Raw genomic sequence first — 26,828 nt, 5'->3', positions numbered from 1 at the left:
TAACCTTCTTTGTCAGGGAGTGTTTTTTCAGAGGTTCACATAAGGCAAGATGTTTTCCTTAGCAGTGGAAACTCATTTGTTTAATTATTAACCATTTTATGGCCTTTACAACTGGGTGGGATTCATAGTTACATGAATTTCTAGATCAGTCATGGCAGTCATCGTTCATGTGACAAGTCATGTCTCCTTGGCTTCATTTCAAGTAAAGTTAAGAAAAGATGAGATGCAAACATAGTGACCACTTGATGATCACTCGATTTTGACATTTCATAATTTCATGAAATAGTGAAGCAATATTGTTTCCAAGAAAGTCTTGAGTTGGCAAAACTGAAAGTCAATTTTGTTGGTACACTCAGAGAAACTGGGAGTTTCAAAATTACAAAACCGAGAGGGCATTATACTGAAAATGGCAGGAAATGAGAAAAGGAAGGAAAAGATAGAAAGACTACAAGGAAATAGGAGGGAAAGAACCTTTTCTTCAGTGTGTGAAATCACTCAAACAAATAAAAAAAACCTATGACACTTACAAGTTAAGCACATAAACTGCAGTAGAGGTCAACAAGATGCCCAAAAGCTTGCATCTTTTAATCAGAATTAAAACATCCTCATGAATCAGGTCACTTAAAATCTAGTAGGAGTAATCTAGTGGAAGCAGGATTTTACAAAACTGCAGAGCTGTTGTTGCATGGTTCGTGTTAGATAACAATCTATCAGGAAATTATTGTATCATGTACGCAAAAGTTGAGCCGAGTTTTCTGCTTTGACAGGATATGTAGGCATCATAACAGACACACACACACAAAATAATAACGTTGTTCTGTTTTCTGACAGAAATATTTGAGACAAAACAATCTGTTTCTTTTCTTTTCTTTCTTTTTTGGAATGATTCTGAATCAGGATGACGTCAGCATGCTCTGCTTGTCTTTGCTAGATATGTGTGCACTTTAAAGCCATGCTGCTTTCTGCTTTATGGCTGCACATTAAAACAGCCCAACATAAACAGCTGCACCTGATGTGGGTCAGCCCATATGGAAAAAAATAAAATAAAATAAACGTGCGTTTCATGAACCATCTTCTTTTCCAGTTTTGGACAATTCAGTAAGCATAAAATAAACATTATGTTACAGTAGCAGAGTTTTATAGCTAAGGTAAAACCCTTTAAAATGTATTTTCCTTTAATCTGACTGCTAGGACGAGGACATTACTGCTAGTGCTGAAGTTGCAGGTGTAACTTTGAAACTATTATCAATAATAATACATAAAACTAGTGTGAAAGACTGCTAATAATATCGATTATTATGTCTGAATATTATTAACATATAGATGCTTACTAGTTGTGTATTTCCACAGCTGCCACGACTTACAATTTAAATTTAGATGTTAAATAGTGAAAATTCGCACATATTTTTGTATTCTGAAGCCAAAAACCAACATTCTCACAGGAAATCTGTGTCAGCAGTCGAGTAAACAAGATCATCTGATTACGACTAATCAAGAAAATCCCTGCGTGTAGATTACATTTACTGGCAGTCTACAAATCTGTGACACACACACACATGTAAAAGCACAAGTAGTTCAGAAATGAAAACATGCAGAAAGTTTTCTTTACCTGTCCTCACATGACAGGTAAATGTCATCATATCATCAGACAGGAAAAGGAAAATCATTATAATCCTTCCATCCATCCATCCATGCAAAGGTCCATATCTGTCTGCATGTCTGTCTAACCTCTTTTATACCCCAGCTGGTGAGTGTGGTGTAACCGCACAATAAATAACCGTCCACTGTCACTCAGCCTGAACGGCCTTATTCACTCGTTAGTGTGGAATGCCTGGAATGGAAATCCATGTCAGTGTCAAAACAGGGAGAGATGACAGAGAGGGAAGGGAAGCGTGTGAAGAGGTGATGCTTATGGAAACAATAATGGAGGGCAAAGAGGAATAATAAAATGAGGCTGATTAGTACAAGACGGGACATGTATGGGGGTGAAAAAAGTGGAGGAAAGAGAGAGAAGAGAAATAAGATAAAAGAAGTAGAAGAAAGAGGGCAAAAGACTTCAGGTGAATAGAAGAAGGAAAGATGTACAAGTACTATGATGAAAGAATATAAAAACATGGATAATTAAGAAAAAAGTATCAAAGTAAATACTGGGAAAAAGTGAGCAGAAAGAACTTGGAAATATAATGATGGAGGAGTGAAAAAGGAAAAGACGTGAAGGTTTTTAGTAGAAAACAGGAGACAAAATAAAAAGGGAATAAAAGAAACTGCAATTTTAAAAAGAAAAAGATCAAACAGGTTAAACTGGTTATCTGTAAATACCATCAACCTACCAGGTGTCGCAGAGGAAAATTAGCCCGTATTTCTAAATTTGGTAAATTTATGAGACAATAACAAAAAAAGATTCAAGTGATTAGTGGAGATGCGTGTGCAGGAGGTACAGCAACGAGTGGAGAAGAGACAACTGGAAATAGGATGACAGAGATTAGATGGGAGGGAAGATAAGAGAAAAACATGTTATGAGAGTGGCAAAGAATAGAGGGATTTTGGGACATAAACCATGGAAATTTGTGAAAAAGGCCAAAGCTGATGGGGGGGATTAAAAAAGGAGGGGGATAGAAACTATACCAAAAAAGAGGATTGGAGATGATGAATGAAGTGTTGAAAAAAGAGACAAATATAAAAACAAAAAAGGAAAAAAAAAGATTAAAAGATTGGGAAAGGAATAACGCGTTGGTGGGAAGAGGGTAGGAAGCAGAGAGGAGGAGGAGGAGAATGAGGAAGAGCTGAAAATCTGCGGGAGGATAGGCAGAGGAGGAAAAAACATGAGGAGGAGGAGGGAGGGGACGCCTGTCCTGTTATGGCAGAGAAGAACACTCGGGGTTGCTAGATTGCATCATCGCCGGATCAGCCTTCTAAAAATAGGATGACGTCACCCCCCCTACTCTCAGGCTCCCAACCCTAGCACCCTCCCTCTCTCGCTCTCTAGTAGCGTTGCGTTGCGTCATGTGTCCCGCCCCTTCAACCAATTTAAAAGCGCGAGGTGACGCAACGTAAAGGCCACAAGAGCAACCGTAGCCAACGAGCAGGAAGCCGACACAGGAAGAGCGGAACGCACAGACATAAGAGAAGGTTTATTTTCTTCACGGCGCACTTCATCCGATCCGGACACTCACAGCTTTAACAGGTAGGCTGGAGATCTGTTTCCCGTGGAGGAGGACGGGGGTGTTTGAGCGTGTGTGTGAGGGGCAGAGAGGCGGTGTTGTCGCTCTTTGATCCCGGTGAGAAGCGCAGAGAGCCGGTGTCTCCGTGCGCTCCGTCCCGGGACACTGCGAAAACTTCCGCGCGTGTTTTTGCGTGAAAATATAAAATATATAAACAAGCGCATGTTTTTGGAGCAGTTTGCACTAACGATTTTTCTTTTTTTTTTTTTTAATTTTAGCGTATTTTGTATTTATAAAAACTTGTTATTGTTTTTGTTTCAAATATGACATCATGCGACGTTTTTCTTGGATTCTGCTTGAATGCATTTTGTTACACTTTTTTTGTAACTTATTTATAATCAGGTATTTCGGATTTTTGCACTTGTTTCCTCACTTTTGACGAGACTTTTAATATTGTTGTTTCTTTTTTTTCTTCTTTCTTTTGAGTTAACTTTATAATAACAAAACCAAAACAAACATATGAATAGCACAATTCTCTTTTATAATTACCTGAACACATAATAACGAAACTGAAGGGAACAGAGGGAGGCGGTGGTAAAATATTTGTAGAGCTAACAAGACTTTTTAAAACTTTTTTTTTAAATTCTAAGAAGGTGCAGCTGTGTGCAGACTAATACAAACCATATCATTAATGACTTCGTTGCAAATGATTTATTACTGGAGAACATAAGAATATAATATAAATGTGCTTGTTTTGGTTTTGGTCTCAGAGCTGATGTAAACACCTTCTTATCTGGCTGATGGCCATAATTCAACTCTTTTCACTTCTCCGTTTAGATAACAAACATCCACACCTCCCTAATTAATGAGCCTTTTTTACAGCATGTTTTCCACAAAGCAAATATTTGCTCAGTTTTGAATGACACAGCTATTTGTCTTGTCATCACAATCTGTTTGTCCTCCTTAACATGCCATGTTGACCTTTCAAACCGATCTTAGCTTTGGACTTCCTTCTGACATTTGTGTCATTGTTACTCAGCAAAAAGTTGAACATTCCTTTATTATTCTTCCCACATTATTTAGCTTGTGACTTTCAGCGTTGGGTTCATAATGACTTTAGCTCAGTTTCTTTTGAATTATATTAAGTGTTTCTAACCCACCTGATGATTTTCATCTCTTGCGTTTACAGAATGATGCTTCAGCACTCGGGTCCTTCTCTGGCTGACATCAGCTGCTCCGCCTTGGTTCCTTGCTTCTCCCCTCAAGGCACACTCACCCTGGACGACTTCACCAACTTCACACCCATCGTGAAAGAGGAGCTCCGGCTGGCAATCCAGAGCAAGCGACTGTCCAACGGGCTTAGCACCGACATGAGCTCCGATGGTGCCAGCTCCAGCTCGGATCGAGCCTCTGAGCTAACTTCATACAGGAACGGGGTCAAGCGAGAGGTAAGGCAGAGGGGGAATTACAGCATGTAGTTATCTGTAATGTGTCTGTTATATACATACATACATACATACATACAGAGAGAGAGAGTATTTTTTTCTTAATGGTCTATATTTCTCACTTTTTTTTAGTTGACATCTGAGGAGCATGAAAGAAGGAAAAGGAGGAGGGAGAGAAACAAAATCGCTGCCGCCAAGTGCCGCAACAAGAAGAAGGAAAAGACTGAATCACTCCAGAAGGTAGTTTTCCACTTTCATCAATCTGAGCATTGGTTATTCTGCACCTACTCTTAGCTTTTTGCACCCTCACAGTTAGACAATTTATAAAGCATGACATTCGCAGCTTGCGGTGAGAAGTAGCTTATGTTTCTCGGGTGAATAACAGTCTTCTTCTTCCATCCTTCTCTGCAGGAGTCTGAAAAGCTGGAGAGCATCAATGCCGACTTAAAAGCTCAGATTGAGGAGCTTAAGCAGCAGAAGCAGCAGCTGGTCTACATGCTCAACCTGCACCGGCCGACGTGCATCGTCCGAGCCCAGAACCCCCAGACGCCCGAGGACGAGCGAAACCTTTTCATCCAGCACATCCAGGAGAGCACCTTACAACTCCACAACCTCACCTCCACCACCACCTCATCCGCATCCACGTCCACAGCAGCGCCTCTCGGCGGAGGACTTCTGACTCTCGATCATGTCCAGTGCCCCAGTCACTTATGATCGCCCAGAGTGTTATCTAGGGCTTGCAATTCTTCCATCTCCTGCTGCTGATGTAGGACTGACTGGTTTCGCAGGAGGTGGAGTTCCCACATACAAACTTATGACCTGAGAATGAAACGCCACCTATGACTCCTCACGCCCACCTGCCGTCCATAATGCTGCTAGAGAAAAAGAGAGCGGTGTAAAGTGACCTCAGCACCTTCCGCTCCCTGAACCCGTAGCTGCTGATTGGACAGGAGTGAGAAATGATGGACAGCACTTTGACTTGCATTGTGTTTCTTTTTTTTTTTTAAACATTTTAAACAGTCAGGGCCAAGAACAGATGCTAAAGCACTTAAACAAAGTTCAACAGCTTTTCTTGATTTATTAGTATTTTGAATAGTTGATGGTCTGATTTTTGTACCAAAGCACGATTTCAAGGTGATCAAGGCACATTATTTAAGAGTTCACCCCGACAGTAAGGAGATTCAGAATGACTGTGTGAGTGTGTACAGATGCAAGTCACTGACTTTAAAAAGAAGCGGTCTCTGTTTAGTGTACAGCAAAGATGACATATTTATTAAATGATTACTGTATGTTAGGATGTTGCTGTTTTAACCCTGTCTGCTTGTCCTGTATACAAAGTGAATTACTAAAAACGCTGCTACTACTAACCACTCAGGACCTAGGTATGCTATAGACGTCCGTTTTGTTATACATAATATGAGATGACTCGTCCAAAAGCATGAGTACGGGTCGGGTTCCTTGCTGTGAGTGTAGCAGACACAAAAGGGAAATGTACGTTGCAGGCAGGGTTTCTAATTCTGCACTTAATGAAAAAAGCCTAGTACAAAAGACAGTGTAATCACATGTATAGATAAGTGTTTTGTTGTGGGGGTTTTTCTTAAGAATTCAATATTTTATGGCAATCACAATTGCCCAATGGACACTTTATTTATCACTGTGTTCTCTCTTAAAGCAAAGGGGATTTTTTTTCAACCTGTTCTGTGACAATGAAGCTACATAAGTGTTATTTTACAGATGTGTTTTCTACCCAGTGTCTTGTATAAAGTATCAAATGCATATTAACTATGTGCTGCTGTATGTAAACACCAATGCCTCCTTTGGTCTCAACAGAGCAAAACCAAAAGTTATTTTTTTAAAAATTTATTTATTGAAAACATTTGGTCCGGATGTTGTGTTCATTAGATATCGTTAGCTAGGTATCAGAAGCGCTGCATCAGTTTACTCTGAAGTTATGCAAGATTTGTTGACACGTTAGAATCTAAGTGTGTCGTGAACTTCCACTGTTTGAAAACGAACTGCCAAAATAGTTGTTGTTCACTTGCACACCCTTTTCCATTGTAAAAAAAAAAAAAAAAAAAAAATAGCCCAAGGAAAAAAGCAGTTTATTGCTCAAACAGAAATTTGACAAGCACGATGATTGCTGTTTGTTGTTTATTGGCAGTAAAATAAAGCCAAACATGAGATCAGAAGCCCTTTATTCCTGAGCGACACTCTAACTTCTCATTCTCAATCAAACTGAAACTCTGACGCACAAAGCGAAGGATGAGTACATACCAGAAGGGGTTTCCTTTGACAGAATAATAATGAATTTTGTAGACTGAAGTTGTATTCCTCTGTTAGAAGGTTTATATTGTTGTATGTGTTGTGTGAGAGTCACATTGTTAAAGGGACGCAGGCGTCTTTGTGGTCATAGTACTTTTGTCACCTGTTGTCCCGATGCTAGTCATTACTAGATAGTCACTGAGCACTGAGTGCATGTATTCATATTGTGCCTATTTCTACTACTGAAGACTTTTTTTTTTCTCTATAGCTGTGTCATAGCAGAAATAAATAAAGGATGTCAGGTACAACTGCACTGCTACTATCACTGTGTAACTACTTCCATCTCTGTTTTGATTTTTGATACTTTGATAATTAAAGATGTGAACTGAAAATGCGACCTGTGAGATGCCTTTTCTGGAAATGGATGGGCAGATGTGACATCAGGAGTTTCTGGTAGAGAGCAGAATTCATGTTTCCATCAATTACAGCAACCAGTGAGGTCCTGAAACAGGACAGCAGTCCCAGACCGTCACCCTGACACCACCATGTTTGGCTGTCGTTTAATGAAATGCTGTGTTAGTTTCACACCAGATGTAACGGGACTCATTATTGAAAACATTTGGCTTTGTCACCCTGTCCAGACTGATAGATGTTAGCGACTAGTTATCTCTTTCTAATATTATATTTTGTTTGATGATCTGAAACATGTAACTGGGACAAAAATGCAAAAAAAATTGTTATTAACATATCAGTAGTACATAATAATAATAATAATGGTTAGAGCTTAATAAATGTGCAGCAATAATTGTAGAACCAAAAACAAGCTCCCTGAAGCTCAGTGGAAGTGGGCTGAGTAGCTGATTTCTTATGATAATCTTAAATTAAATTATGATATGATTATTGCTACAGTGAGCTCACATGATGCTGTTGGAAAAAAAGCTGTGATAGTACGTTGATAACACTAAACAGAGCAGAAACAGAAATATTAGTGCCTTGCTCTTCGCTGTTGGAGCTGTACAATATCATATACCTATAGACTTTCTGCACTTATGAAAACATGTGCCATCTGATGCAACACGTTGTAAAACAAATGTTTGCAATGCTTATCATCAATAATCACCACTTTCTGACAATGCAGTTGACCGGTCAGTTGCTTTGGATTGCATCAGATCAGTTTTGAAACAATGATTTTCATTTTGTAGCCATTAACCCGCTCGCGTATGTCTCATGTTCTCCATGTCTGAAAATGACAACAGCAGAACTAACAAAACTCATGCTTGATCTTTAGAAAACTAACTCTGCAGCTGTGGTCTTCTGCTTTACTTTAGGAACACAGTTACATCAGCACCGGGCCCTCTCTCATTAAAATAAAGAGTGTGTTATGAATATCAGGAAAAATAACACAGTTTCCTTGAAGGATACTCGGTTTTAAAATGTTTTAAAAGCTTACATTCCCAGATGTACTAGCAGCTTCCTAGTACCCATGGGTACTAGGAAGCTGCTGTACTTCTATCACCATGTTTTTTTTCCACAAGTGGAACAATTTCACAACATAAACGTTTGCTTACAAAAATCTCCGACAGAATTCCTACATGTAATCACAGAGCAACTGTGCATGTGATGGAGCTGAAGGACAAGACTGAACATGTTCTCTTCAAAGAGGTAGAGGCAGGCAGAAGGGTGAGGTAACACTGCCTTGTTAGATATGACTGGATGTTTTCTACAGTATCTGTCCAAGAAGGCTCTGACATGCAGTTCAAATAACAACAAACCCGCCCAATAAGGCCACTGGCCTTAGAGATGTGCGGTACATCACACCGTAAACAAGCGTGTTCAAACACGAGCCAATATGTGGAATGTGCAAAATCAAATCCATTTGTTTCCCGTCTTTTTTTCAATACATAGTTATGCCAAAGTTGCAACATAGAATGATGTGAATGATGTGATAGGGAATTAATCCGATGAAACCATTCAAATGAGCTTTCTGATGAAACGTGACATATGTGTTCTAAACAATCCCGGCAAACTGAAAGTGTATAAACAGATAATTATGTGATTACACAAGAAGCTTCATGCCCTCAAGCATCAAATCTCACCCACCTGCACCAGGACGTTAAAACTCACACAGAAAATAACTTGTTCCAGGTCTGCCAGCCCGAGATCTGCTATGGTTTGACCCCACCTAGCTGTCACTGAAAGTGGATGAAAGCAAACATCCAGGTATACAATCACTGTAATCAATACTTTGCACCTGTCCTAGTGAGTTTCAGGGTACCAATAGTTAGTATTCCGGTAAGCTGCCCAGAACCTAGAGAACACATGACGTTCCGCCTCTTTCCTATCACAAGTATTCTGATTTCCTGTTAAACTCCTTAAAGAGCAAGTCATCTCATTTCAGGAAACCATGCATGGAATAAAAGAGTGAAAACAATCAATAAAGAAAGAGTTCAGTTCACAATTGTGCTGATATTTTCAGAAGAATCCTTGTGAGTAAGATTCTCATAAACCAAGCAGCGTGAGAAAAAGTGGGTGGGGCAGCATTTTACCGAAGGTGATGTCTAAACCTGCCCATCAGTTTAATTTACACAACTGGTATGTTAATTACAACTCATCACAAACCAAAAATAACATTCCAGTTACTCTCAAGTTTCTTCCCGCTCTGTTTCCATATTGACATTTTAATAATTTCCCCAAATACTTCTCCTAATAGGGAGAAGCAAACCTTTTTGATGTTGAGCTCGGTGGCATTTTTTGTGTTCACATGTCAATTATTCAAGGCCTTTCACAACGGCTCTTATCATTTATCGATCTAGTTGTTGAAGTGATGAAATAACGACACTCTTTGAGTCTATTGTACACTGCAGCCCTACAGGTGGTGTCCCAGCCTCCAGATATATGTGGACATCAGTAGTATCAGTCTTGGGTTACCTAAGATTTCAGTGGATATTAAGGTCAGGTTCAGGATCTTTGCGCTCATATATAAATCTCTAACCTTGTGCTGTGTGTGTGCTCATCTCAGGCATTTCTTGGCTGGCGTTTAGTCCATTTTTGATGTTTTTATGCTCTCAAATGATGTTTGAACATGAGAGACTTTCAACTTGTTGACATTTTAGAGAAATGTATCCTTCTACAATTTCCTGTAAAAAAAATAGCTCACAGATCATATCTGCCGGCTAGTCCAGGTTCACTGACACTCACTTCTGTTGATACCTGTCTCTGCTGACATTCAGAGTTGTTCATGAGACCGCTGGGATCTGCTTGGCTCTGAGTCATCAGACATTGAGACCAAGGGTCCATGTGGATGTCTGCATGCTTGCCAATTTTCGTGACTGCACAGACTTGTCGACAGATCATTTACATCACGTTACAATGTACCGACCATACGATATGACAACTTTTTTGACTTCAAAGGAACTACTTCTCCAGCTCCGGCAGCAGAGTACAATTGAGGCCTGGATTTTGGATGTAGTTTTTTATTTTTTACAGATGGAGCTCCCAGACAGAAGGAGGAAAAGAGGAAGACCACGGAGGATTTGTGGATGCAGTGAAGGAGGACGTGCAAAGACTTGGTTTGACAAAGGAGGATGATAGGGACAGAGTTAGATGGAGGCAGATGATCTGTTGGGAAGACCCCTAAAGGGAGCGACTGGAAGAAGAAGAATTTATCTTAAGTCCAGAATTGAATCCACACCCTAAACACTCCTGTCTATAAATGCCTCTGTGCCCACATACGTTTCTCATTGTTTCTATGCCCTACCCTCTCTCACGCGCACTTTGTCAAAGGTATCAGTCAGGGAGCTGCTGCCAATACTTCATAAGGCTCCAAGCTTTGTTGCTTCATTATTATAAAACATTCACATGTGGGGTTTTGGTACTTGCTAGTGAATGATGAGTGCAACAAATAGAATAAAAGAGGACTCCACTCCTCATTATTCAGTTTATTAGAACGCTGGGATGAACAACAACGGGGCTGTGACCAATTTATCACATCTGTATAAACACCTTAGTTTCATTATTATCATCTTGTAAAGAGATGACTTCAGATTGGCTTAAGGTATACTCCTGTGTCATAAAAAACTACAATAAAAAGTTCAAAACTGTGTATGGGATCTTTTCAGAGGTGAGCCAAGGTTCAGCGTTCTTCAGCTGCAGGCTGTAATTAACAGGTTCAGTGGGAATGTCAGGAGGAGATACATCAGCAGAACAGCATCTCACATGAAGGCGTTTGTAATGCAAATGGGATTTCTCCTTTGCTTTTGAGAAAAAAAACAGTTCCAACTATTTGGTCAATCTTTTTGTGCGCTCGTTAAAAAGGAACTAAGATTGCACTACTTCACAGTATGCAGGCATGGGGAGTGTCGTTATGCACTGATATGACAATAGTTTTCAAACTCATTAAAGTGTTAGTAATGGTAACTAAGGTGAACTCCCAACTCTTGAGCCACGATCGCCCCGCAATCTCATTGCACACAATCACAAAATTAACAAACATTGCTAAACTGTTATAGTGTAAGGGCATAATATGTGGCAGATAACATTATTTCTGGCCCATAACTTTTAAGTTGAGTTTTTATGTTGCTTGTTGCCATGCAGGAATGTTTACTTTTGGCAGGTCAACAAAGTTGTTGGGACAAGTTTAATGGCAACACCATTAAGGGCAGGGTGGCTTACATAAGTGTTATGGTTTTATAAGCATGCACACATCTGTTTGGGTCCGAGTTGTGCTCTGAGACAAGTTACGAAAAAATTGTGCGTCCGTTCTTCAGCCTGATTCTAAACAGACTTTAAAAATAGACAACTACTTGTCCCTGGCTCTGTTTCAATTCATTTGACACTATGTGACATAATAATCAGTTTGTTTGAATTTGTACTTCCCCTCCTCTACCAATCCTAAAGTTCATTGCTCTATAGTGCCTGCGACCTGTTGATTACAGTGATGTTTGGCCATGTTTTAGGAAATGTCAGACACCAATGATGCTGGAGATTTAAGAATATTTTCCTTCTGTAATCATTATAGTTTGTTTGAACATTAGTCTATGAATAAAAGTTTATTTACAAGAAGTGAAAATGGCTGATGTTTTCAACCTGATGAGAACTGTTCTGCTTCATTGCTCAGTTTAATGTCATTTTGAATTCATTAATAATAAATAATTAAGTTAAAAAAAATAAGCTGCTGAAATAAAGTTTTATATTTTCAACAGCAATCAATCTGTAACTTAACTTAACTCAAAAATAACTGAAACACAAATTAACATCCTTTATGGGTTGTTTCCCTTTAAATTCTTTTTTTTTCTTTTTAAAAAGTAACTTTGTTTCTCAAATTTCAAGCGGAAGTAGAAGTGGGAAGTGCATGCTTTGACACACCCTGAGTGCTGCGAAATCAGAGGACAGTTTATCCTTGGGTCTTTTTGGGGTCAAAAGGTGACATCATGTTAAGTCATTCCAGAGGGCGAACTCAGTTTCTACCTCTATGTTTGATCATAGTTGGTTGTTTCACTGCCAAACACGTATTGCTGCCTGTGGTCTCAACTGCTGGTTGTTTGTCTTGAGTGTGTCCCATGAGTTGTTGGCTAATATGGAGCCAAAGTACACACAGGCAGGAAGAAGGGGGGTTGTAATGGAGAGGAAGGATGGTTGGTCACTTGCTTAAATGAGAGGGAAACTGAGGCAATTCAGTGACAAGCAGAGGAAAGACAACTGATGAAACAGCAGTGTCATAATCTCTAACCAATGTCACCCTGTGTGGTCAAAAGGTCCAATGAAGACTAAAAGGTCATTAAGGGAGCAGTTCACGGTTAACGAAACTACATTCAGTGCATTCGCTGTTCTAATCATCACAGCTGCTTACTTAGCTACTGACGCATTAACAGAATACGAGAAAGATGAGTGTGAAATATGAGGAAAATCTGGCATCCAAAGGGCTCCATTTTTCAAAGAATCTGTCTGGGTAAGTATCCGCTAACATCTGGGAAATGATTTGGTAACACTGGAATGTATTGCATTATTAATGTAGGAGTATCCTGTCAAAACATTTGATTTAATTAATATAGTCACCCTGGTGTCAAAACCAGTTTCAACAGCTTTGATTGTGTATTTTGTATTTTGTGGTAAAAACACAGCACATCCTCTTATAAGGTTTGATTTAACAGCACAAAAAATATTGGTCATTATGAGGTTTTAAAAATTACAACCTGTGTCATTATCTCTTTATTTGTCAAAATACAGAAGGAGAGTGTAGATAAACGGTCTGATTTGGCAATGGCCCAGGCAAAGTCCACATCTTGAACTGATTGAAATGCCGCGTACAAATAAATGCCTGTAGTCCTCAATGAACTGACGCAATATTATCAAGAAGGGAGGGCCAAAATCCCCCCCCCCCCCCCCCCCACTGAAATGTAAGAGATAAAGATATGAAATTACACAGATGAAATAATAAGATAAAATTACACAGAAATGTATCACTTACTTACTCAGATTCTTGTTACGAAGGGTGGTTCTACATTCCTGTTCCTAGTAATTCAATTCAATTCAATTTTATTTATATAGCACCAAATCACAACAAAAGTCGCCTCAAGGCGCTTCATAGATACAGAGAAAAGCCCAACAATCATATGACAACCTATGAGCAAGCACTTTGGCGACAGTGGGAAGGAAAAACTCCCTTTTAACAGGAAGAAACCTCCGGCAGAACCAGGCTCAGGGAGGGGCGGCCATCTGCTGCGACTGGTTGGGGTGAGAGAAGGAAGACAGGATAAAAGACATGCTGTGGAAGAGAGACAGAGGTTAATAACAGATATGATTCAATGCAGAGAGGTCTGTTAATACATAGTGAGTGAGAAAGGTGACTGGAAAGGAAAAACTCAATGCATCATGGGAATCCCCCGGCAGCCTAAGTCTATTGCAGCATAACTAAGGGAGGATTCAGGATCACCTGGTCCAGCCCTAACTATATGCTTTAGCAAAAAGGAAAGTTTTAAGCCTAATCTTGAAAGTAGAGATAGTGTCTGTCTCCCGAATCCAAACTGGAAGCTGGTTCCACAGAAGAGGGGCCTGAAAACTGAAGGCTCTCCCTCCCATTCTACTTTTAAATACTCTAGGAACAACAAGTAGGCCTGCAGAGCGAGAGCGAAGTGCTCTAATAGGGTGATATGGTACTACAAGGTCATTAAGATAAGATGGGGCCTGATTATTTAAGACCTTGTATGTGAGGAGCAGGATTTTGAATTCAATTCTGGATTTAACAGGAAGCCAATGAAGGGAAGCCAAAACAGGAGAAATATGCTCTCTCTTTCTAGTCCCTGTCAGGACTCTTGCTGCAGCATTTTGGATTAGTTGAAGGCTTTTCAGCGAGTTTTTTGGACATCCTGATAATAATGAATTACAGTAGTCCAGCCTGGAAGTAATAAATGCATGAACTAGTTTTTCAGCGTCACTCTGAGACAGGATATTTCTAATTTTAGAGATGTTGCGCAAATGGAAGAAAGCAGTCTTACATATTTGTTTAATATGTGCGTTGAAGGACATGTCCTGGTCAAAAATGACTCCAAGGTTCCTCACAGTGTTACTGGAGGCCAAGGTAATGCCATCCAGAGTAAGAATCTGGTTAGATACCATATTTCTAAGATTTTCAGGGCCGAGTACAATAACCTCAGTTTTATCTGAATTAAGAAGCAGAAAGTTAGCGGCCATCCAGGTCTTTATGTCTTTAAGACATTCCTGCAGTCTAACTAATTGGTGTGTGCTATCTGGCTTCATGGACAGATAGAGCTGGGTGTCATCTGCATAGCAGTGAAAATGTATGCTATGTCTTCTAATGATGCTGCCTAAGGGAAGCATGTATAATGTAAACAGAATTGGTCCTAGCACTGAACCCTGTGGAACTCCATAATTAACCTCAGTGTGTGAAGAGGACTCTCCATTTACATACACAAATTGGAGTCTATTAGATAGATATGATACAAACCACTGCAGTGCAGTACCTGTAATACCTACAGCATGTTCTAATCGCTCTAATAGGATATTATGGTCAACAGTATCGAATGCTGCACTAAGGTCTAGCAGGACAAGCACAGAGATGAGTCCACTGTCAGAGGCCATAAGAAGATCATTTGTAACCTTCACTAAAGCTGTTTCTGTGCTGTGATGAGCTCTGAAACCTGACTTAAACTCTTTAAATAAGCCATTCCTCTGCAGATGATCTGTTAGCTGTTTGACAACTACTCTTTCAAGGATTTTTGATATGAAAGGAAGGTTGGAGATTGGCCTATAATTAGCTAAGACTGCTGGGTCTAGAGATGGCTTTTTGAGTAAAGGTTTAACTACAGCCAGCTTGAAGGCCTGTGGTACATAGCCGATTATTAGAGATAGGTTGATCATATTTAAGATCGAAGAATTAATTAATGGCAGGACTTCTTTGAGCAGTTTTGTAGGAATGGGGTCTAAAAGACACGTTGAAGGTTTGGAGGAAGTAATTATTGAAGTTAACTCAGAAAGATCAATTAGAGAAAAAGAGTCTAACTTAATATCAATGGTACTAAGAGTAGCTGTAGATAATATTACATCTGTGGGATGATTACTGGTAATTTTTTCTCTAATGATAAAAATTTTATTTGTGAAGAAGTTCATGAAGTCATTACTAGTTAACGTTAAAGGGATGGTTGGCTCAAAAGAGCTCTGACTTTTTGTCAGCCTGGCTACAGTGCTGAAGAGAAACCTGGGGTTGTTCTTATTTTCTTCAATCAGTGATGAATAGTAAGATGTTCTGGCTTTGCGGAGGGCTTTCTTATAAAGCAGCAAACTATTTCTCCAGGCTAAATGATGATCCTCTAAATTTGTGACACGCCATTTCCTCTCCAGCTTACGAGTCATCTGCTTTAGGGTACGTGTTTGAGAATTATACCACGGAGTCAAATACTTCTGATTAGAGACCTTAGTTTTCACAGGAGCTACAGTATCCAGAGTCGTACGTAGTGAGGAGGTGAAATTATTAACAAGATAATCGACCTCTGTTGGGGTAGCGTTCAGATAGCTGCTCTGCTCTGTGTTGGTACAGGGCATTGAAGATGATAACAGTGGGTGGATTATATTCTTAAACTTAGTTACAGCGCTTTCAGAAAGACATCTACTTTGATAAAGTCTACTCTCCACCGCTGTGTAATCAATTATTGTAAATGTAAATGTTATCAGGAAATGATCAGACAGGAGAGGGTTTTCAGGAAACACTGTTAAATGTTCAGTTTCTATGCCATATGTTAAAACAAGATCTAGAGTGTGATTAAAGTGGTGGGTGGGTTCTAAACAAACAGTAAACAAACAGCTACAGGGTGGATTGTTCACATGTTTGTTTCAGTCTTCACCCCAAGGCTAATTTAACATTGCAGGCATGTAGCTTTAATTTCCGAGATGTGTCAAATCAACTCGACCTGACCTTATTTATTTGTGAGGGGACCAAGTCAAGTTGTGGGCGAATGCGCTGGGAACAGTTTAAAAACCAAAAAACTACTGAAATCCAATAAAGTTTACCTCTAAAAGCAGTAGTATTACAATATACAGTTTGACTGTGGTGTTCAAAAAGATGATGCCTGAAGGGACATGTGGCTATTACATTACATGAGTGGTTGTAGGATGTATTGTTTTTAATTTGCTATCTCTCTAAATAACATTGGAACGAATGGTATAACCTTCCTGGAAAAAATTGGGAAAGACTCTTTTGTGCTCAACGGCACATGAATCCACTGTAGTTGCTCAGGTAGTTACAGGAAGCATGGTTTCTCATGGTGTCAATGACGTCCAGCATCAGACCTGTAAAAAAAAAAAAAAAAAAAATGGAAATACCGCATATAAAAAATGAGGGCACCTGTCTGTGATGGCCTTTACGTGGAAGGTTAACATTGCATTAAAGTGCAAGAGGTTCCAGTGCAAAGACAGAGACACCATTTTGCTTTGGCTTTGTAAACACGTTGCTAGAAGCAGCAAAACAAGCCCTCACTTATAATTCCAGAGTTAAAAGAGGATTTGAGTGAACTGTGTGATGAAAAAGGCATTCAAAAAGCTTTCAAAGTGTTTATAATTATTTAGTGCTGCTTGCACTAAATTAAATCTATTTGTGAGTTGCAGACCAAAACCTTAGACACTTAAACTACTGCAGAAACAGATGATCTGTCCATTGGCACAACCACTACTCTTCTAGGGAACTTACTGAGAATGCAGTTCATATTTCAGCAGAAGTGTGTGTGTGTGTGTGTCTGTGTAGATGCGTTGGAGGTGAATGGAATTTTTATGTCAGTATGTGGGTGCATTGTGTCTGTGTGTGAGATAACATTTTTTATTTTTTTTATTTTATATTTCTATTTTCCCTCAGCTTTCCATCAGTTTTTGAGAAGTTTCTAAAGGAAACTGGAATTACTCCAATGCTATTTCATGCACCCCACCACTCAGCAAGTTAGCACTTTATTTTAATGTCTCATAATAAATCTAGTGAAAGCTTTATTAAATAGATGGTCACCAATAAACTGATAAAATAAATCATTTTAAATTTATAATATGTTCATGATCTCCCTTTCTATCCCTGAATTATGCAACTGAGTAATTGCTAGAAACGTTATGGTGTAAGTCGACTTTAAAAAAGACAGAGAAGTTGTAATTTGATTTAATTTGATCTCATTAACATTTATGAATACATTTTATAATTCGCCTAGGAACTTTTGAGCTATGGTCACTGAGGTCACCCATTAGCTTACTGAATTTTTCGGACCATGAGGCGCACAAGATTTTAAGGCGCACTATTGATGAACACGTCTGTTTTCATGCATAAGACACACCGGATTATAAGGCGCATTAAATGAAAGAAAACAGATAAGTCAAACTTTACTCAACTCTTGCTTCCTCTACATCCGTACCATTGATTCATTAATGGCCAGAGGGGCCGATGGCGCGATATGGCAGCCTCGCTTCTGTCAGTCTGCCCCAGGGCAGCTGTGGCTACAACCGTAGCTTGCCTCCACCAGTGTGTGAATGCGAGAGTGAATGAATAGTGGTATTGTAAAGCGCTTTGGGTGCCTTGAAAAGCGCTATATAAATCCAATCCATTATTATTATTATTAATGTTGAATTCTTTCGCAGCTGCTCTGTTCCCGTGTTGTTGCAGTATATGAATGACTAACCTCGTATTGTGGATACATTACCTCAGTTGTTCTCCTGACTGAAGTTTGGTCCGTTTATAGCATCCTGCCATGCGATTGCATTTGTCCCTAACCATCGGGAACCCTTGGGTTTCCACCCTAGTGGAAAAAACGTTAGCATTCATCTTCCAGCTTCACTGTGTTTATGTTGTGCTAACATAGCTGTGCCGCTAGCGATCACATGGCACATCATTATATACCAGCTAGTCCAACTTCAGCAGCCCTACAAAAGTAACTGCTGTTTAGTTATCTGTCTTCATTTATGTTGAAAGTGATAGCAGAGCTGTAAGTTTTAATTATTTCAGAAATCTCTCAGTCAGAACATGGTATATCATGTTTACGTGGAAACTAGCGAGCTAACTTCCTGCTAACTGTGAACTCCGTTAAATGTAATAAATTCTGTTTTCGTGGTTGCCTGGATGTGAAACTTAATTGTTACACCTGGTAAAGCAGCAACGCTGATCATTTTATTAAAGAAAGAATTTAGAAACAATTTAGACAGTTTTTAACTCTCAGTGATGCCGCAGTGTTCTTTTGAATTTGGGACCTGAAACAGACGGAGTTTTGGACCCAGATTACTCTGCGAGGCTCCTGACTACTCTGACAATCCATCAAGCAGTGCAGCTTTGTAGCTTACCAAAGTCGTACTAAAACATTTTTTTGAATGCCGCGTACCACATAAAATTGGTTTGAGGACAGTAAGTATAACCAGAATTCATACATTAGGTGCACCGGATTATAAGGTGCACTGTGCCTTATGGTACGGAAAATACGGTAGTGCTGTAATTTAGTATCATAATCATCTATTTTATGAGTGCAGCTCACAGAGACACATAATAAAGAACTTTCATTTCACCCACAAAACTGAAGTGCAAGCTTTCCAAATAGACTTTCATTCACAAAGAGCCAAATTATATGTCAGATAATTAAAAATCAGTCAATTCATATAATTCAAAGACTTGTGTTGTCAAAAGTAAAGCTTAGTAGTCAGTAATCAGCAACAATGCTTTTTTCTGGCAAGCCCGAACATCCTAGTGTATTGCATATAGTTATAGAAACACTGTAGATATGTTTGTTTCACAGCTGAAGATGGACATTTTAACATGAGAGACTATGGTGACTGACTCACTTTTGGAGACAGCCTCATGTGACCATTGGAACTGCAGTTTTGGCATTTCTGCACTGGCTTCACCTTTTAACCATGAAGGTTTCCTGTTTTTTTTATCATGTCGTTCTTTGTGAAGCCACTTCGATCTTTTAAAATCAGTTAATCAGGTCACGGCTGTCCCAAGAATAACCAATCACAGTTTGTAGCAGGATACCAACACAAAGGGAAATAAACTGTAGTCTGTGAGAGACTTGGTTTAAAATATAACAACGCCTAGGCTAAAAAACATGGACTTTAACAAATACAAACAAACAGCTATAAATTTGGTAGAATTTGAAAAGTTTAGTGTGGGGATACTGTACAACATCATACTGTCTAAACATTGTCAAGCTAAAAGGCAACAATGGGACTCAAACTGTACTCTCCTGAGTAAATGTCCTCCTTTAAAACAAACACTTGATCCCATTCCCATGCAGAGTTTGTTTGCAATTTAATATCGGTCACCTCTGTCACTGGATAAACTTTTCCATTACAGTATACGTTTCCTGAAAAACGGAAATTTTACTATGGAATTTCATCTGATTTATGATCTCAGCATTTCTAAAACATTTCCTACAGCCCTGTTCTCATCATTCTTTATCTGTACACAGAATGAAAGATTGTATCAGAATTTCAGCAGAACTCTGTGGATATTTGTGTGTGTGGTGTTACTTCACAGCTGTGTAGGTGCCTGAATGCCTTTATCTTTGTTCTGTGTGATTGAACATATATTTGTAGCTTAATTATCTGTCTCAGCAGGCTGCCTACTGGATTCCTCTGAATAAGTCAGTGACATATTCGTTTCCGCCTGGGCAGCGTTTCCTTACTTATTGTGCAAGGTGAGTTGTTTTAGAGAATGGTTCACTTATACGTTGGTCTTGGCTCAGTTTCATAGAGTCTGTGCTGCCAGTTTCCTGAGGATGTCTGAGGAACTGGAGAAGCCAGGCCAAATATGGTTTAATTTGTGTAACTTGGAGACCTTGATGGGTGGAGTTCAGCACAGTAAGGCAACTGGGAGTTGTCCAAGTTTTTTTTTTCCCTGAAACTGTTGATCTGTGTTTCATTAGAAAACATTTTGTACTGTTTTTTGGCCAGTGGTGTTTACATTGCAGCAGATTAATGAGTGGATGTACGGTAGGTCAGCTTTTTCTGGGTCCTAAGAATTTTTTTTTCCAATATCCTTGCAAAATATTTTCTCTTAAATTCAACAGCTTAACATGATTCGTTTCTTCAGGCTGTAAAAGGTAAAACTTCCTCATTTTCCAAAGTATTCAGACACATGGACAATGAAATGAACATTAGAAATAATTTAAAACCACTTGTGGAATATTTTAACCTTCACGCTGGGGGAAGCAATTATTTGATCCCAACTGAATTTGGCAGAAATGACCAGTCTCTCATTTTTACGGTAGTTTTATTTTAATGAAAAGAGAAAATATCAACCAAAACTCCAGGAAAAAACACATTACATCGAAGTTATAAATTGATTTCTGTGTCATTTAGTGAAATAAGTGTGTGATCCCCTACGACACAGCTAGAATTCTGGTTCACACAGGTGCAGTGTGCCCATGTGACACACAGATTCCAATCAGTCAATCAACCAGTAAATCAGATACTCATGAGCTAAACTTGTTATGTGTACAAAGCACACCTGTCCACAGAGTAAGTTTCTTCCATTCCAACCTGTCTATCACCATGGGCAAGACCAGAGGAGGCGTCAAAGGACATCAGGGACGATCCGCACATGGCTCGATTTGACAATATGACCATCAGCAAGAAGGCAAGTGAGAAGGTGCTAGCTGTTGGTGTGATATAAAATAACCCTCGGTCTGGAGCTCCACGCATGCAGAAATGGGGGGGATCAGCCCAAAATTACATGGAGTTTTTTAATGATCTGATAGATTGAAGTCTTGCAGTGCCCCGCAAGGTGAGAATGACCCAAAGAGCACCATCCCCGCAGCCAAGCACGAAGGTGAAAACATTATGCTTTGGGGCTGTTTATCTTTTAGAGGTACAGAACTTCACCGGGATCAATGGACAGGGGCGTGTATCGTAAATTCTTGGACCACAACCTCCTTCCCTCAGCAAGAACACTGAAGATGGGTCATGGACATGTTTTCCAGCATGACAGTGACCCAAAACATATCACCAAGGCAACAAAGGAGTGGTTAAAGAAGAAGCACATTAGGGTCCTGAAGGCATACCTCAGTGCCAACTACTGGAAACATCTTATCGCTGGCTTTGCCAACAAGGTTTTCTCCACTAAGTACTATAACATGTTTTACGTGGGATCAAATAATTATTTCTGCCACTATACATAGAGTATGGGTTAAATTTGACCTGCTGCAGCCTATCCCCACTACCATAAATTCTTTTAACCTGAAAATTAATGACTTCTCTTAAAGTGTGCAAAGAGGCTTTTCCCAGTCAAATTTGACCTGTATGTGGTTAGATGGATTTTAGAGGGAAAGTTTCAGGGAATCCTGAAACTGTGAAAGCATACTATGGGAGGAAGTGGGAGTACTTGGAAAGAACTTCCTCAGAAAGAGGGAGAACATGCAAATTTCACATAGAAAGGCCCAAATGTGAATTTGACCAGGACCTTTTTGCTGTGAAGTGACATATCTCTTTAAGTGTTTATTTAAAAAATTCCACCAATGTTAAAAAATATCCAGAATCTAAGTAGATTTAAAGTTTTAAAGAAGTTTAAAACCTACTATTCATCACACCTCTTTAATAATACATATTATTATAATTTATTCATTATGTAGACATCATTAATGTTGTTTTGACTGATTTTCCATGGAGCCGCCTACTGCCAGCTGTAATTCTAACACGCTGAAAACAGCTCACCTTCCCACTTTGTTTCTTTTTGTCTTCAAAGAATTCATCAGCAGGTTTGTGGAAGAAAAGCATCCGTTTGGCTTCCCTGAAATCTTTTGCTACGAAATGGTTGGTCTCTGGTGGTTTGCTTCATCATATTCTGTGTCGAAATGATCCACTCACCTCTTCATGTGAAGGGGGAAGGAAGGAAGGAGGAAGGAAAACTGAAGTGGGCTCTGTACTGTGCTGTCTTAAACTCTGATGCAGTTGCGGTCAAAATGGAGAACTGGTAGCATTTACCAACTTATAGACTTCTATTCATATGCTCAAAATGACCTCAGGACTTCAAGTAAAAGGATGTGATGTCCTCAAAGACGTTTCTGTTACTTAAACTGATGATGGTGAGCATTAGCTTCGCAATTAGCCCGTGACACAATTGAGAGATTTTGCAGTTTTCATACATCATGCAGGTCTGGTGAGCTTGACCTTTTGTGATTTTGACCCACACAAACACACACAATTCACGGTGAGCAGTTTTAACGTTCTCGTTGTTTGGTGTGGTGTCACTGTGGGACTTTGAGAGGCAAGCATGGGAAGAACATGGAAACTCCACACAGAAAGGCCCCATGTGACCAGGAGATTTAAAACCAGGACCTTTATGTTGTGGGGAGACGGTGTGCTAACCGCTGCACCACCGTGCATTAGAAAACAAAGCTTTGATTCAAAGTGTGGTCTGTGGGTTTAGTACTTGACGTGCTAACATTTCATGTGTCTCTTAAGTGCAAAATAAAGTGCATTGCTGTGCTTTTCTTTCAACCAGGGCTCATGGCGTATTAGCATATAGCAGCACAAAATAATGCTAAAGGAACATTTTACTTCAGTGTCAGCTTCTTTAGGGATTATCATAAAATTTGGTTTTAAGATTTGACTTTTTTTTAATCACTGGCAGAGTGAAACAGCTACTGGAAGAAGCATTCTCACAGAAACTGTCTGTCTCTGAATTAAAGTTAATAAACAGGTTATTAACGGGTTTTTTTAATATGTCTTGTGCTTTAGGAAACTGTATTGCCACACCACGTAGACACAGTCAGAAAAACCTGCTGAAGTTCAAGCCAAGCATCGGAGGAGGAAAGAAATCTGATTTACACTACATTGCACTCAGTATGGTTGTTAGTGCCAGATAGGCTGGTCTGGACATTACAGAAACTGCTGATCTGCTGGGATTTTTCTAAGGCCATTTCTAAGGTTCACAGAGGATGGTCTGAACAAGAGAAAATATGCAGTCCTCTGGGCAAAAATGCCTTGTTGATGTCAGAGGTCTTAGGGGAATGGCAGACTGCTTTGAGCAGACAGGAAAGAAACAGGAACTCAAATAATTACTCATTACAACCAAAGAAGGCAATATCTGTATGCGCAACAGGTCCAATCTTGAAGCAAATGTGCTCCAGCAGCAGAAGGCCACACCAGCTACCACTCCTGTCAGCTAAGAACGGGAAACTGAGGCTACCGTTCACACTGGCTCACTGGGCTGGTATTGTATTGTAGAATCAGTATTTGGTGAAAACAACATAAAGCATGGATCCATCTAGCGTTGTAACAGCAGTTCAGGCTGCTGCTGGTGTTGGAGATATTTCCATAGCACACTTTGGGCCCCTTAGTACCAAATGAGCAATGTTTAAGCCTGAGCAGTGATTATTGATGAGTAGGGTGTGTCACGATCTAGCAGGATAACACACCCTGTCACAAAACTCATCTCCACCGGGTTTCTAAAACATGACAGGGAGTTCGCTATACATGGATGACGTCCACAGTTACCAGATGTCAATCCAATAGAGCATCTTTGGAATGTCATGAAACAAGAGATTCTCATCACGGATGTGCAGGACCTGTGTGAGGCTATCACATCAACTTTCCAGCACCTCGCTGAAGCTACGCTACACTATGAAGAATTATAGCAGCTCTGTGGGTTAAAATAGGGTCCAGTCTTGTACTAGTGAGGTGTACCTAATAAAGTGGCTACTTAATGTGTAATTTCTTTCAATCCCTATCCCTGATTAAACTAATGTTGTTTTATGAGCAAAGGCTTCAGACTAGCTTCTATGAGAAGAAGAAGAAGGAGATAATAGTAATGGCCCATCTTTCATCATTTAGGAACAGTGAAAATGTATAACCAGATCCTTTTTGTTAAACATATGTCCACATACGAATGAGTCAGTATTTTATTCTGATCACAACAAAGATAACAATATTACACTGACGTTACTTTTCGACTGATAGCTTCGTATTTGCTGCAGCTCAGGTCTGCTCTCAGTAACATGATCAGCTCTATAACAGCACCACCAGAGGACGCTCTTCACCTGGATTTCAGATCAGCAGCAGCTCGAACCTGTTGCATCGTCACTGTGTGTAAGCGTGGTGAACAGCGCTCTCTAGAGGTTCACTGCAGCATTACAGAGACACCAACTCTCAGATACATTCAGAAGTTTAACTCGTCTTCAGAGACTTTGTTCCCTGCCTCAGACAGAACGGGCTGCCATGTTCTCGGGCTGCAGGGTGGAAGAGGTGGAGGAGGCAAAGGAGCAGTGCATGATGGGACAGAAGGGCTCGTGGGCTCTAAGAGCTTCGGTCAGCAGGTGCTGCTCCTCTGACAGAGAATCCACCTGGAGATGAATTCACTCTGTTACTGCTGTGTAAAAGCAATGGAGGTACACCAGAACTATTTGCTTTCATTTCTGCTGTGTTTTATGCATTTCATACAAACAGGACTTGCTGCTGTTTGTATAAAATAAAATTGTCTATAAAAGACGAACAGAGACAGAATTAGCAGTGTGTTTACCTCTCTCCTCAACTTCCTGTTCCTCTGCTCTAGCAGCTCACAGGCCTGGAGGTGAAGAGGGGGAAACAATGTGGGAAATACATGTTACATTAAAAAACAAAAGCTTTCATATGAATAAAAAAAAAAATATTTATTTGAAAACAAAAGCTAGACTGAACATTTCATCTTTGGGGTATTTTGATTGGGATTGTAACTTTGGAAATGTGATTTTTGCATAGACACATAAATGTGGCTGCCACACATTCATTGCATAAATGCACAATGGGATTTTTATTGCTGCAGTCCCAGCTTGTAAGCACTCAGTCATCTCTGGATTTGAGAATATGGAGACAGAGAAATCAGAGAGCACTCTCCTTGCCCTATTTCAAAAGCCAACAAACAGTCAGGAGACACGCATCACTTTTTTTTTTATTAATAAAAAAAAAAAAAAAAAAGCTATAAAAGTAATATTAATTAACTCAATTTCACTTCATATTTTTATCCCGGTGGTCCACATGTAAATTTGCTCTTCAACTGACAGTTTGCTTTAAACCAGCAGCTTCAAGCAAGAAAGGACCTGTCAAAATACTCTAGTTTATCAGCCACATACAGCCCAATTTGATCTGAACTGTAGTAAAACCTAAAACAGTTTGAGAAACAAAACAGCCAGCCAGAAACACTCCAGCTGTAAATCAAAGAAACGTGTTGGCATGGTCGTTGGTTTAACCACCTCACTTTAGCCGATGTGTTATGGTCAGTAACAAGTCTGTAAAGGTGAGCGGGCGGTCATCTGGCTGTGATGAAATTAACGTCTCAGACAACCAGTCTCAAAGACACAATCTGTTCTCAGTGACTTGCAAACTAACCTTCATGGAGGAAAAAAATACAGTGCAAAAAATATTTGCAACATTTTGCAAACCTGTTAAGAGCCCAAAAATAGACCTTTTGGTGGGCCACTTTGGGCCCAAGTGCCATATGTTTGACACACCGACTTAATGCATATATCAGAATCTGATCAGCAGAAATACGTTCACCCACCTCGTGCAGCAGGTCGGCTCTCTGAGTTTGTCTTTTGCGGCTCTTCTGAGCTGCAACTCTGTTCTTCTCTCTCCTCTTCATCCTCCGCCCCTCATCCTCCGAACACTGACACAAACAAACAAACACTATAATCCGTTGACACGTTCTACAATTGTGATATTTTACGTCTCGTTTTTTACTGCTTAACCAGTTTGTTTGTGCAGATTCATGTGAGGACACTGGCAGCGTTACATCACATATCTGCCTATTTCTCACACAACCTCCATGTGAAGCACCGAGGGCGACCATAGCGATATCAGCCTATATACACAAGATGTTTTAAACCATCTTTAAAACTTCTTGACCCTTGACCTCCCCGTGGATTAATAGGAAGGTAAACAGTAAAAAAACAAACCTAAATGTACACGTGTTAAGAAAAAACACGATGACGTGATCTTTCTTACCTCCCATCCTTCACAGAGCTGGTTGGTGCTGATGTTATTCTGTTGAGACTGGCATGAAAAACCAGAGACTGACATCACAGGCTTTAAAATCAAAACCTAAAAGGAAAGACGACGGTGTTCTTAACACTGGTTCTGTCAGGAGACTGATAGGTGTGTGTGTGTGTGTGTGCTGGGCACTGAGTCCAGTCAAGTTCAAACACACTGGGTAGAAAACTAGCTTGAGTTTCACTTCAGCTTACTTTTCAATTTCGCTGCCTTTTTTAAAGAAGTGGCGAGCACAGTTAATGTAAGTCACGTGACTTGTGGGGCCCCATGGTTAACCTGTATTTAGCATATGGAAGAAGTCTGTCTTCAGGACTACCAGACAGCCAACTGAGATAATCAACAGACGAAGCAGATTCTATTTAAAAACAACAAACTGGTGAGACGCAGGACTTTCACCCTGGAGGTTAGGGTTCAGCTACTGTTTACACTCACACATTAGATTTATGCACCAAAACTATTTGGTTAGATT

The 26,828-nt window shown here is 39.8% G+C and overlaps 2 protein-coding genes across 2 annotated transcripts; one reads left to right on the top strand and one right to left on the bottom strand.

The window, feature by feature from the left end:
- The first annotated feature begins 3,041 nt into the window (after positions 1 to 3,041).
- atf3 (activating transcription factor 3) lies at positions 3,042 to 7,260 on the top strand. The gene is made up of 4 exons (XM_026143062.1): positions 3,042 to 3,184; positions 4,351 to 4,609; positions 4,739 to 4,846; positions 5,018 to 7,260. The coding sequence occupies exons 2-4, from the start codon at positions 4,352 to 4,354 to the stop codon at positions 5,318 to 5,320; spliced, it is 669 nt and encodes a 222-aa protein (XP_025998847.1). The 5' UTR covers positions 3,042 to 3,184; position 4,351; the 3' UTR covers positions 5,321 to 7,260.
- A 17,011-nt stretch (positions 7,261 to 24,271) lies between these two features.
- batf3 (basic leucine zipper transcription factor, ATF-like 3) lies at positions 24,272 to 26,471 on the bottom strand. Its single transcript, XM_026143190.1, has 4 exons — positions 26,315 to 26,471; positions 25,872 to 25,976; positions 24,855 to 24,899; positions 24,272 to 24,678 (listed from the first exon to the last, which is right to left on the bottom strand). The coding sequence occupies exons 1-4, from the start codon at positions 26,387 to 26,389 to the stop codon at positions 24,535 to 24,537; spliced, it is 369 nt and encodes a 122-aa protein (XP_025998975.1). The 5' UTR covers positions 26,390 to 26,471; the 3' UTR covers positions 24,272 to 24,534.
- Between the last annotated feature and the right edge of the window lie 357 nt (positions 26,472 to 26,828).

The sequence above is a fragment of the Astatotilapia calliptera genome, chromosome 15 (genome assembly GCF_900246225.1).
Source record: "Astatotilapia calliptera chromosome 15, fAstCal1.2, whole genome shotgun sequence".
NCBI classification, from domain to species: Eukaryota; Metazoa; Chordata; class Actinopteri; order Cichliformes; family Cichlidae; genus Astatotilapia; species Astatotilapia calliptera.
This window is presented reverse-complemented; position numbering and strand designations above follow the sequence as displayed.